Source organism: Rhinatrema bivittatum, chromosome 4, assembly GCF_901001135.1.
Source record: "Rhinatrema bivittatum chromosome 4, aRhiBiv1.1, whole genome shotgun sequence".
Lineage (NCBI taxonomy): Eukaryota > Metazoa > Chordata > Amphibia > Gymnophiona > Rhinatrematidae > Rhinatrema > Rhinatrema bivittatum.
Window position 1 is genome coordinate 105,945,062 of NC_042618.1, and position 13,727 is coordinate 105,958,788.

At 42.2% G+C, this 13,727-nt stretch overlaps 1 protein-coding gene across 1 annotated transcript in view; it reads left to right on the forward strand.

Annotated features, from left to right (window-relative positions):
* The first annotated feature begins 940 nt into the window (after positions 1–940).
* Positions 941–13,727, forward strand: part of RTF1 (RTF1 homolog, Paf1/RNA polymerase II complex component) — a 209,203-nt gene continuing 196,416 nt past the window's right edge. Inside the window, exons 1-2 of the mRNA XM_029598616.1 lie at positions 941–1,186; positions 9,421–9,531. Of these exons, the coding sequence (XP_029454476.1) occupies positions 1,109–1,186; positions 9,421–9,531 (189 nt within the window). The 5' untranslated portion in view covers positions 941–1,108. The remainder of the gene's footprint in view (positions 1,187–9,420; positions 9,532–13,727) is intronic.

Below are 13,727 nucleotides of genomic sequence, written 5' to 3' on the forward strand. Positions count from 1 at the left end.
CCCATGACAAATTGTGCCTTAATTATTTTAATTGAAGATGAAATACAATAAAAATTATTTTCTCATGGGACACAAAGATGGCAATTTTCTGCATATTTCACATAGATAAAAACATTTCCATGCACAAAACAGCATTCTGATCATTGTTCTACTTCTGTACATATTAAAGTAGGCATGCCCTGCAACAGCACATGTATTTTACCTGTGGTATTCATTTACAGTATCTGTTGGGGAAAGTATGAGAACTGTATCCTATCATATTTGGCAGGCCCTCACACTACTATTGTATTGTATCCTGTACATTTATTCTGAAAAATCTTCAACGAAACATACATGGGAACATTTACATTGGCAAACTCTTTGGGGAAAAGTTTAATAAAGAAACTAGGACAATAACAAGTTTCTCGTAGCAGCACATTAGAGGAAGTGGAAGTTTCAGAAAGAAAAACTGGGCTAAAATGTATCCTAGTGCTAAAGTACAATTATTTAAATCCTATTTAAGGCACCGGTAAGACATACTGTAAGCCTACCGTCGATTTCTCAGTGTTAGCCTGCACAGAAAGAAAGTTTATCAAACAAAATAATAATATAACGTACTACCTTTTTATTGAACTAACAATACATTCTATGACTAGTTTTCGATTCTCACCGGCGCCTTAAATAGACTTCAAATAATTTTCATCTAAGTCCACTCAGTTGTGGCCAACCTTGCAGTTGCAAACCGAAGCAAAATCTTTAACCTTCCTCACAGCAGACAACGAAACAACAACAAAAACTAAAAAACAAACAAACCCGTTAATACATAGAAATGTGAAACTATATAACACCCATTCGATTGCCCCGAAATAACAAACGACGCGAATGTTCTGCGCATGTGCCTACCAATAGCGGCGCTTGTATTTTTTTGTTTGTAGCAGAGTTTGCCGTCTCTATGGTTCTCTTTCGCTCTTTCTTGACGTCAGGCTGCGCTGGGCTGGGCCTTGGGCGCGGAGCTGGGAGTGCGCCTGCGCACTTGTCTTTGTGTGGCCCGAGCTGGGATTGGGAGGCCGGGCAGCTCGCGCTGCTCAGGGCCCGGGCTTCTCTTCGTGCGGGGAGGTGGCCGGGCAACATGGTGAAAAAGCGGAAAGGCCGCGTCGTTATTGACTCTGACACAGAGGACAGCGGGAGCGACGAAAACCTCGACCAGGTGAGAGATGAGAAGGAAGGAAGGAGGGAGGGAGGGACTTGTGCGGCCAGGCAGGCCGCGTCAGGGTAGGGGCCTTGAGGCTTCCAGCCCTGCGTGCTCTCCGGTGCCCGGCCGTGGTTTCGCCGCGCGTGTATAGGCTCTCTAGCAGCAGGTTGCTGTGTGGGCTCTGTTCTGGGGCTTCACTGCTGCCCTGTGTCGGCGCGGGAGCTGGAGTAGCGCTGCACATCCAGCCTGCGAGGGGCCGCCCCGGAGCCAGGGACTTCCAGTTCACCTGCGGAGTGTGAGTGGTAGCGTAGGACAGCGGACCTGAGGAACTAGGGAGCCGGGACTATCGCTACAGGGAGCAACCCGGCTCAAAAGCTGAGCGGGCAGTAAGGTGACTGAGGAACTCGAGGAAGGCGGGAAAGAGAAAACCCTGTCCCGGGGTGCCCTTGGTGGAAGTAAGCCCTGAGCTGCTTCTGCTGGGGACGCAGTTTGGAGGGAAGGGGTTGTGAAAAGTTAGACAGCTATTGGCTTCTTAGACTGTATCCAGCGGTTTAGTATTTTAAGTGTTCTGGTGTAAATTTTCTACTGTTGCAAATACATTTTTTTATGTAGCATCAGTAGTGCTTTACGAGGTAACTATGTATTCTTTTTAGTAAATAAAATGTCTGACGTTTATAAACAGATAACACCAGTCCTATTTGGGTTTGATCTCATCATTCATTGTATTTAACAATGATGAAGTTGAAAAAATAACAGCTAAAATCTGACTAGGATTTTAAAAATTTTCTGATACATTCTACTTTAAATGCTATCAACCCAACTTAAACTGTTGTGACCCCACATGTTACTGTGATTTTGTTCATGGGATTGGAAGGCAGGCTGGGGTGTACCATTCTCAGAAACTCTTGAAATTATAGTAAAAATATTACATATCCATAAGATTGAATTATTTTGTTTCTAACAGGGAGCTTTCATTATTTACACTGTATTCTATTTTTTCTCCATGACTAATGTTGTACTCTTTGTCTGCTAAAGGTGAAAACTAGCTTACTATTGGTTCTAGGGCTGGTGCATCCATTAGGCAAAATAGGCAGTCACCTGGGGTGGCAAAATCATGCCAGTATGAGGTGTACTGTACCAGAGCCAGTACCGACAAAGAAAGGAGCACTGTGTTGGAGCCACTGCCACAGTAGTTAAGTTGGGGGTGAATGACCAAAGGTTTGCTTAGGGTGCTAAATATGCATGCACCAACCCTGTTTGTTTATAACACTTATGTAGCTTAGGATAACTGTCTTGTTTCTGTTAGGGTAGCTGGCTTGTTTCTGGTTAGTCTGGAAAAAGAAGATTGTGTTTGAATAGATTTTGTTTTTATGCATGGAATTACAGAGGAGCCAAAAAATCAAAATACATATATTATGGGTAAAATTTGCTATTTTTCCTTGGGTAAGGGTTATGGATTTGTGAGTTACCTTCTATGTTATTTTAATTTGATAAGTGCTCAATATGATTGGGGACTTTTTTCCCCTTGATTTTACCACTTTATTTTAATTGGTCTAGAATTGCTGTCAAGTAATTACTCAAATTATGGGTGGAATATGATTGCAATGTGTTTTTTTTGGGGGGAGGGGCTATGTGTGCTTGTCATAGGACATGTGTATAATTACTTGTGTAATGCTGAGACTAGGGAAGATGAGCATTCCCTTGTATTTTAAAAGCCTGATAATTTACTATGTTAATTAATTTTACTGTAATGCTGTATTTAAAGCCTTCATTCACTTTCTCCTGGCCTATGGAAATGCTCTGGGGTCCTTCCTGTTCTCCAATCCTCACCCAGTGTTTTATTACAATTGTGGCACATTTTAGATATACAAACCTGCAACTAATCTGTGTTTTATAACAAGATTTTCTGTCCTTGATTAATTTATTTTTTTAGTTGGAAAGAGCATTACAGCAGGCTTTGAGACAGGGGGTGGATGGATTTTGTATTACATAGAAATGATGGCAGAAAAAGACCAAATGGCCCATCCAGTCTGCCCACAAGCTCCCACACTTATTTTCCCATACTTATCTGTTTCACCAACCACCAAGTTCAGTGCCCTTGTTGGTAACTGTATTGTGTAACTAATGGCTTAATGAAAAAAAGTTTTGAGAGATGAGAAGATAATGAAAGTGCAGTATCAAAGATGATGCCTAGATTCCATGCAGAATCTGAAAAATGGAATAGCCTAAAGTTAATGAAGACAAATCCCAAGGTAGGGGAAGGAATATGAGGATTTGAAAAGAAGAAAATCACCGAAGTTGGATACATTCACTGAGAGTGTGATATTAAAGAGGACAGACAAAAAGATATGCAGAAGGCAGCAATATGTTTGTGTCATTCACAAAGTAGTGACATGAGCACTTGTGCATGAAAATGAGAGGACCCAGGCCATGAAAATGAGAAAAAAAACAAGGGCTCCAAGACTTAACCTTGGGGAATCCAACCTTTAGAGAGGTGACATCTGATGAAGAACTGTTAATGAGCACACAGACAAAGAATAGAATTCATTCATGAGAAATCTCCAAGTGAGGAAAGATGTTCTGATTTTCTTTTTAAAAGAGGGTAGAATGGGCCATAATTTCAAAAATTACAGAAAGATTGAGGAGAACAATTACAGAAAAGGATCTAGCCAAGTGGAATCTTCAGAATTTGATCTGGTAGATGGCTAAGACAATTTTTATTGTCTGAGCAGTATGGAGGGAAGGTTGGAAAGAGGTCAAGAGCTAGAGTGGAGGTAATGTCTGAGAGCTGCTATATAAAGCATTGGGCAGTTTTTTAATTATTCTTTTGGAGATTGAGGATGCATCAGGAACCAAGATTTATATCTGCTTTTAGCCCTTCTGTCAGGAGCATGATCTGTATTCTGTCTAGTGTCTGAAAGTCTTTTTATACAGTATCACTTGATATGAAAAACTGAGTGGAATATAGTTTATAGTTTATTATTCTTTATATACCGCCATATTGGAATTCCATCATGTTGGTTTACAATAAATAAACATAAGCAGCAAAGGCACATTTAAATATGGCTAAACATTAATTCAAATAATAGAAATCAAAACAATAAAAGTAACAATAGGTACTAAAATTCAATGCTAAAAATACATTAAGTACTGTCAATAATATACTAAAATAACTGTTTATATTTCTCTATACTAAAATCAGCATAAAGTAGTGAAACACATCATAAAACAAATCATAAATTTCTATTTGCTTTCCACATAAGCACACTTAAAGTGTCAGGTTTTTAATTCTGCCTTGAATTTCTTTATACATATTTCTTTATATCTGCCTGAATACTATTGATGTTTAGCCATTAGGATCATCCTGTTTATTGAAAATATTCTTAATCCGCCTATCAGTAATCCTGGGTGAGGAACAAGTAAAAAAAAACCCCAATATTAAAACACATATACCACTGTTCCCTCGTCTTCCTTTTGGAAAGAGAAATCTGCATTTTTCATATGAAATGTAGGAGCTCAGATTTTAGATATTTGGGTTAAAAAAAAAAAGGGATATATCATGACTAAATACCTTTGTTTTTAGTTTTTATTGTATTTCCCCAGGAATTTAGCAGTGCTTTTTTATAATAAAAATGGGAGAAAATTAGTGAAAAGTCACTTCCACTGATTTTTCTCCCATATTGTTCATTATAATAAACACTGATAAGTTCCAGGGTAAATTAAAATAAATACTGAAAATGAAACTGCCTACTTATCATTTAAATGCTACCAGATTTGCTTCTAAATATGGCTGTAATCTGTCTGGGGTGTTTATCTGCTGTCAGATGCCTTACACTAGTTGACTAATTTTGGTGTTCCTGCTGTAAAGTACACTGCCTGGCTGATATTCAGTCAAGTATTTCCTTTTGACTTAGGCCCATAAACCTTTTTCTCCTTTTGTGCTTATGGGAAAAAAAATCTTTACTGAAAATAGATTTAGTGCTGGTTATACTGCAGCAGTTACTTGAGCTTCTATCATATACTAATATTTATTTCTATAGTGTTATTAGATGTATGCAGCAATGTACAAATTCACACATGTAAGTTCTTATTTCATGGAGCTTACAATCTATTCTAGATGCTCTGACAAGACAAATAAGAGATGTGCACAATCCGCATTTAAAAAAAACCCCCTCAGACTTGACCCCATTTTATTTTTACTGCACTCTCCACTGTCTCAGAAGGAAGATGGGCCTGTCATATGTGTCCACTTATTGCGACCATGCTGAAGGTGTGGAGATCGATGTGTAAAGCATTGGGCATATGAGGGAGTCATTCGATGGCTATGTCCCCCCTATGGCAGAATCCTGTCCCTGACAGTACATTCATTTGGTGAGAAGGCAAAAACATGGTGGGGAGAAGGCTTACGATGTTTGGATCAAACGTACAAGGATGGAATGCTTATATGCTTTAGTGATTTTCAATTTGAGTTTGACTTAACAGATCAAACATGTTCATATTATGATCAGTTAGTAAGGGTGTTGGCTAAACGTATGGAAGAGGGATGGAATTGATCAGAGCCTATCCCACTGGAAAAAGCTTTTCTGCTAGGAAAGGCACCAGGTCATATTAACTCAGCACTGTATAAGGGGATTACACAATCATATCTGTTAAAGGAACCATTGCGCCCGGTAGAAGAGTGCTGGAACAGAAGTTGGGAGTACATAGAAACATAGTAATGACGGCAGAAGAAGACCAAACGGTCCATCCAGTCTGCCCAGCAAGTTTCGCACGGTTTTTTTTCCCCTCATACTTATGTTACTCTTGGCTCTTAGTAACCTTTTGGTTCTATTTCCCTTCCACCCCACCATTAAATGAGAGTGTTGGAACTGCATCTAAGTGAAATATCTAGTCCAATTAGTTAGGGGTAGCAACCGCTGCAATAAGCAAGCCACACCCACCCAGACTAAATAATTCAGTCCTTGTTGGTTGTTGTCTGTATATAGATCCACCTTTCTTCATTTCCCCTGCCGTTGAAGCAGAGAGCTATGCTGGATATGCATTTAAAGTGAAATATCAGGCTTATTTGGTTTGGGGTAGTAGCCGCCATAACAAGCAAGCTACTCCCTGCTTTTTTTGTGAATGCAAATCCTTTTTTCCACACTTCCTCTTGCCGTTGAAGCTTAGAGCAATGTTGGTGTCATATTAACCGTGTGTATGTTTATTGAATAAGGGTATTATCTCCAGGTAGTAGCCGTCATTCCCGCGAGCCACCCACTTACTCTGGGGAATGGCAAAGTATCTCGAGAAATGCACAGAAAACCCCGCACGCTCATAGGGCAGAGTTGATGGTCAAATTGCTTTTGCAAAATTATAGATGTCCCCTTTTTTTCTTTTTTTTTGGAAAATCTCACCTGCCTCTTCCCCGCTTTTGTTGGAGGGGGTGTGGCCAGATAGGGACTTAACTTCATGTACGGTGGAAATGTTCCTTAGGGCTTTCTGGCTAAGGGAAAATGACTGACTAACCAAATGCTGGAAAGTACACTGGTGTTTACACTGACTTTGTGTACTGGTTGGTGGGAGGTGCCACCTGATAGACAAGTACAAGAAAAAGCTGGTGTTACACTTGATACATGCTGTGTGCTTTTCCATAGCTACTAAAGGGAAGTCGGCGCTGACACTTGAACATCAGAGGGGTCAAATGCATAATATAGCACTGATTGAGAAACTGACCTTTCATCTGTGGGACAATGTTGCATTGCATGACAGTGTGGGACCACTATTGAGCGTTTTATAATCATGTCCAAGTGTAGGTGCACAGGCTGTATGTGGTATTTTTAAAGATGTTTTGTTTTGGATGTCTAACCTGCCCTATGTTCAGTATGTTAAATAAAAAGTTCCAAAAAATTAGAGACTTCGACTTCATTCAGAAACAGTGGGTCTTGGATCATGGTTATACCTCTACTTACAATTGTATTAGTCATGATATTGGGTGAGGCATGTAAGGCTTGGTAAACCAGCGTTAGCATCTTGTTGCACTTGTAAATGTGCTTCAGTTTCAAAATGCATTGAAATGTTGCTGAATTCCAGTGCTCTGTGCATGACTTGCCACCAATGAATCTTTGTACTTTAAGACAAAACTCTTGAAGCAGCAGCAGCATCTTCTTGCTACTGAATTTAAATTTGCTGTTAGGTGGCTAAGTGTAGCATAACTAGTAGGACAGTTTTTAGCTTTTTCCTCTGGGAAACTGGCCTTCCAAGATTCTTCTGTTTTGTATTCCTTCTCTAAAATCTTTTAAATCATTCATTCAGTTTCATTCAAATTTGTAGCTGATAGGGCAACACTGAGAGCTCTACTATCTCCTGTACAACTCAAACTTTTTATGTGCCATTGACACTTGGATTCCCTGTTTCATTTTCTTTCATGTAGGAAAACAGGCCAGTTCAGTTTGACTCAGAGAGGTCAGAGCAGCTTATAAGCCTATCGAGCATTTTTGAAGCTGCTCTGCCTCTGGTTGATGCCTAAGGTCACTAACAGACTTAATTTCGTGCCTCCTTTCCTGTAGTAGGAGAAAACAGTCTTAAATGCTTAATGAAATTCACATAACAAACATTCGGGCTGATACAGAAAGAAGCGTGGGAGAGTCGGCGAGTGCCCGCTCTCTCAACATGCGCACAGGCCAGTGTCCTGGGCGTGCGATTCAGTATCGGCCTGCATGCAAATGAGGGCCAGCGGTAAAAGGAGGTGCCATTGACACTACTGCATCCATAGCGCCTCCTTTTTGACAGAAGCGGCAGCTGTCAGCAGTTTTGGCAGCCGACGCTCAATTTTACCGGCGTCGGTTCTCGAACCCGCTGACAGCCACGGGTTCTGAAAACAGATGCCGCAAAATTGAGCGTCTGTCTTCCGGGCCGTGGGCAGATTTAAAATTTTATTTATTTATTTTACTTTTGGGGCCTCTGACTTAATATCGCTATGATATTAAGTCAGAGGGTGTACAGAAAAGCAGTTTTTGTGCTTTTCTGTACACTTTCCCGGTGCCAGCCAAAATTAATGCCTGCCTTTGGCAGGCATTAATTTCTGAAAGTAAAATGTGTGGCTTGGCTGCACATTTTACTTTCTGTATCGCGCTGGAATGGCTAATAGGCCCATCAGCATGCATTTGCATGTTGCGGGCGCTATTAGTTTCGGGGGGGTGGGGGGTTGGCAGCGTGTTTTCCACACGCTATTACCCCTTACTGTCGGGCCAATACAGAAAGAAGCGCAGGAGAACCGGCGAGCGCCCGCTCTTCCGACACGCGCACAGGCCAGTGTCCTGGGCGCGCGATTCAGTATCTGCCCGCATGCAAATGAGGGCCCGCGGTAAAAAGAGGCACTTGGGACACTAGCGCGTCCCTAGCGCCTCTTTTTTTGACAGAAGTGGCGGCTGTCAGCGGGTTTGACAGACGCTCAATTTTACCGGCGTCTGTTCTCGAACCCGCTGACAGCCACGGGTTCGGAAAACAGATGTTGCAAAATTGAACGTCTGTCTTCCAACCCACGGGCAGATTTTTTTTTTTTTTTTTTACATTTTGGTGCCTCCAACTTAATATCGCTATGATATTAAGTCAGAGGGTATACAGAAAAGCAGTTTTTCTGCTTTTCTGTACACTTTCCCGGTGCCGGCCAAAATTAATGCCTGCCTTTCTGAAAGTTAAATGTGCGGCTTGGCTATTACCCCTTACTATATAAGGGTAAAGCTAGCGTGTCAAACGCATGTCCAGGCCCATATGTAAATCTGTCTTGTAACATTAATTGTGATTATCCTGAAGACCATACCTGTTTGGCCTTTGAGGACTGGAATAGGCTGCTCTGCTTTAGGGATTGTTCAGTCTACAAACCACCAGTTGAATGCCTAAGGAGGCACTGATGCTTCATGCAGTCCATTTAGTTTCATGTGAATTTTCTTTGATAACATTTCTGGATTTTTGTTTTTAATCAACAGCTTGAAATTAATAGTAGACTGTGCCTATTTCCAAATGGGAAAGTATTTGTAGATGGTGTTTGGTATGTGATATTTGAAACTGTTCTGTTTATATATAACTATAATTATAGCATTTAGCTGGATATAAGTATGTCTCAGAGTACTTGGAAACCAGCAGTAAGTTTTCTTTAGTAGGGGGAAAAATAGCTTTCAGTTTGGAATAGTATGATTTTTTTTTTTAACATGCAAAATAGTTCAGTTTTTCACAATGAATTTAAATGGCATATTCTCTTCTCTCTCCACCAGGAGCTTCTGTCATTAGCAAAACGGAAACGCAGTGACTCTGAAGAGAAAGAGCCACCCATTACCAAGCCTTCTGCATCTTCAGATTCTGAGACATCAGACAGTGATGATGAGGTGGGTACCAAGTGCTTTAATGCATTTTAATCTTTTCTGCGACTCCTATGTTGGACATTATATATGTCACCACACATCGCTCTAAAAACTGATGAAAAAGGAAATTGAACCGCGAAAAATTCTTGAAGACCCTGAAGTTCATTTGGAGTTATCATTGCCCCTGAAGCAGGACCAGTATGGTCCGAAACACAGCTGTGTCGGGACTTTGAGGACGAGAGACGCTGAAGACATCTAAAAGCTGAGTATACCGTCCGGGACTATTAGTTTAAAAAAACCCGCTAAGAGTTGCCTAGTGGAGTGATTTCCTTCTTTTTGAAAGGTGGATTTTTAGTGAATATGACGGCGATGCATTGAATAGCCGCCGACAGTGTGGGTCTTACAACTTTTTTAAAACACAAAAACTTAAAAAAGAAAAAAAATTATTTTTGATTAATAAATTAAATTTGGACCTGTATACTACAAATGAGTCTGTATGGTTAACATTCTCACGTAGATCAGAGGTCCTACAAATATATTCACTTGATTCACATTTGGTGGTTCTACATTTTACAATTATTGTTAAATGTATACCAGTAGCCTCTTTTTGGTTTGATGTGTGGTGACAATTTTGAAGGCTCTGGAATAAGTGTTCTTTTGGGCATTTTTTGTGTGATGGACATTATATATGTGACAGCTTCTTAGAAACCTGTCTCAGCCTTGTGTAGTAGTTTCTACAAATTGTCCCAGTTTGTGTTGAATTTCAGAAGACATCTTATTTTAGATCTAGTTGATTACTTCCCTGGTTCACTAGCCTTTGGCAAATTGATTTTATTATTGCATGAGTGATGCCAGTTGACTACTAGTACACTAAAACCTAAGATGCATACATGGTACATTGAACTAGAGGAAATTGAGAGGTGAAAGACTAGATGTATTGTGGGAGTACTGCTATATCATTGAAATCTTGTTTTTATCAAATAGTAGTTGAAGGGTAAATTAAGCATCAGTTTTATAGAAGTCATTTGTCTCTACTGTGATATGTATTGATGTGGGAATTGAGAATAATCTTAGGCACATCAGAATAAAAAAAGGTACTTGAACAACTAAACCATGGACACTAGTCCTCAGAAATAAGGTAAACAAAAACTGAACAGCTGAAAATTATCCATACTTCATCCACTCTTTTATACAGTGAACTATCAAAATGTACAGACCTGGTATATTCCAAAAGCACAACCCAGAGCACATGTGTTCACACACGGATCAGATGGTCTACAGGTAGGAATAACTCAGATTTGTTCTCAAAATTGTTTGCTGCATTTGGAGGCAGCCTCTAATGAGTTCTGTGCTGGGACAGATTTTTTTTTTTTAATCTTTTGGGTTGTCTGGTCTGTGAGTGAATATGCACCTGCTTGTGCTTTTCATATTTACCAAACTTACGCTTTTTAGTGTGATTCTTGCCGCACACCCTTCCCCCCATTTTCATGCCTGGTCTGGTGAATTTGAAGCACTGGCATAGGATCTTTAGTGTGCATCTGAAGTAGGAAGGGCAGAAGGCTGCTATTTTGGGACCTCTGCCCTAGTCATTGCCTCCACTGTTTTGGATTTCCCTTGCTGATGCCGATATCTGGCCTGATGGATTTAAAACACTGGCCTATTGTGGGTGGTGAATCTCTACCGAAGAGACAATCCAGAGCTCCTTTGAGAGCTCTATTTTTGTTGGCTTCCCCCCCCCCCCCCCCCTGTGGGGAATAGAAGAGCAGTGAGTAGTACAGTCAAGGCCACTATCTTTATTTTCTTGTCTTAGGGTCATGGAGAATGGATGTTTTCTGCTTTTAAAAATGCCGCTTGGACCTAAGATTAATTTTCTCTCCTAATTGTTTGGACTTCTGTCTTTATGGGTGGGGAATGTGTTGGGGAAAGATGCCATTTGTGTTGCAGTTGGGTGAGGGGAGACTTAACTCAATAATTCTAGGGTGAGGAAGTTATAACTTTATGAAGGGAGGTTTGAGGTGATTTGTTGCTCATAGGGGAAAGAGGTTTAGTCTTCCCTCTTATGGGTAATAGTAAAACAAATTTGCCCATGTGCTTTAGATTCATTCTTTTAAATGCCAAGTCAGTTAAGAGTGAGCTTCCTGTCATCTATGATTTGATTCTGGTTGCGAGAGAAATAGTTGGAAGAATCTGATGAACCTCAATTTTCACAACTGTGTAAACACATGCCTTTGAACATCAGGGAAGACACAAAAAAAATAAGGGTGGAGATTATTTTTTATGACAACTCTCATGAAATGCATTTGTTCATTGGACATGGAGTTATTTCCTAGCGTGTAGCCAGATGGACTCAGGACCAATGGGTATTGTGCTCTTCTGCTAGCAGATGGGAGATGGAGTCAGATTTCAAAGCTGATGTCACTCTAGGTATACCTGCAGTAACCTCAGCTCTTCACTATCTCTGTCTCCTAGCAGATACGGACACTATCCCACACACTAGAATAGTGTTAAGAATTACAGCAAAGAAAGAAAATTTACCTTAAGGAAGATCGAGCCCCGCTCTCCTGCGGTGATACCTAAGGATCCCTCCCCCAGTCGAGAATTCCTGAGGTTGATCTCAGATATCCCTCAGAGGTAAGCCTTGGTCTGGTAGCTGGTTCCCGGCATGGACTTGGCCCCCCCAGTGTAGCTGAAAGGCAGTGGGCCCAGAAACGAGCACAGCAGTGAAGGTAATTCCCTCTCCCCCCACAGCTGGAGACCGTCCTGCACATGATCGGTAAGCACCAAGATCAGGTAAGAAAAAATCTTTAAATTCAGGTCTCCGGTCTCCACAGCTCGGATTGCCGTACCGAATCTGTCCCGGCGAGGTTAGACGGGAGCACCGATCGGGTTGAGCAGCCTTGGTTAGGCTAGGCCCCGATCTAGTACAAGGGTTCACACATGTGGAGACCCTCGGGGGGGCGCCATCTTGCGCGTGGGGGTCGTCTGCACCATCTTCCCTTTTTGCCGGTGTATGCATGGGGCAGGCCGGGCGACTGATGTGCCTAACTTGCGCGCGTCCAATACAGACGTGCGCATAGTGGCGCGCACAGCCGTGTTTACAACTCCACGCGCGCAAACACATAGAAACAATGGCACCCAGTGCCCAAGAAGGCACTCTTTGCCCAGCCTGACACATAAGAGCTGCGCAGCCTGAATTGGAGTCCTACCTGTTTCAACATTGCAAAGAAGCCCAGGGGGAACCAAAGCCTGGTCCCTTACTGTTGGGAGATGGTTCTGGAACTACTGAAGATAGCTCCCCAGACCTTTGCATCTCCGAGATGGCTTCCCCACAGGAAGACACCTCTGGGGGCTCCTACTCAGACTCCCCCTGGGATTAACATGGACCCAGGGACCACCTCCTGGTTGGAATTTTTCCAAGGGCTGCTAGCCTTTGTTCAGGCGCAATCAGCCCCAGATTTCAACCCCTGCCGCAAGCACAAGATCCTCCCGGTCCTGCTCGAATGCCTCGCCTAAACAAGAACTTCCCTAACAGGGACCTGGACACCTTAGATGAGGAGAGTGACTCCCTGGAAGAAGGAGAAATCCCTCCAGGAATGGAACCACACCGAACCATGCTTCGCTTCTTCCACAAGGATGAATTACGAGCCCTTGTTTTCCAGACTCTGGGTATTCCTGGCACGGACCCTATGGCGGAACCAAAGAAGAACCCCATCTTGGTGTCCCTTCGTAAGGCCTCATGTTACTTTCCAATGAGGAAGCCATCCAGGAACTGATTGATCTGGAATGGGATACCCCGGAGGCCAGCTTCAAAGGGGGTCGGGCCTTGGAAGCCCTATACCCTCTAGAACCAGCAATCAAGGAACACCTGCGTTTCCCAAAAGTGAATGCTATGGTCTGTTTCATCTCAAAGCGAACAAAGATTCCTGTTGAGGGAGGGGCTACATTGAAGGACACTCAGAACAGACTATTGGAATCCATCCTTAAGCAGGCCTTCGACACGACAGCAGTGACACTGCAGATTGCTTCCTGCTGCACACTGGTGGCATGCTCCTGCTTGCTCCTCTCGAGAGAGGCAAATAACTCCGGAACGTATACTGGTGAGGCGATGGAACCTGCAGCAGCCTTCCTCATGGACACAAGCTCAGACCTGGTACGCACCTCAGCCAGGGGCATTGCCTCGGTAGTGGCAGTCAGAAGACAGCTATGGCTACGGAATTGGT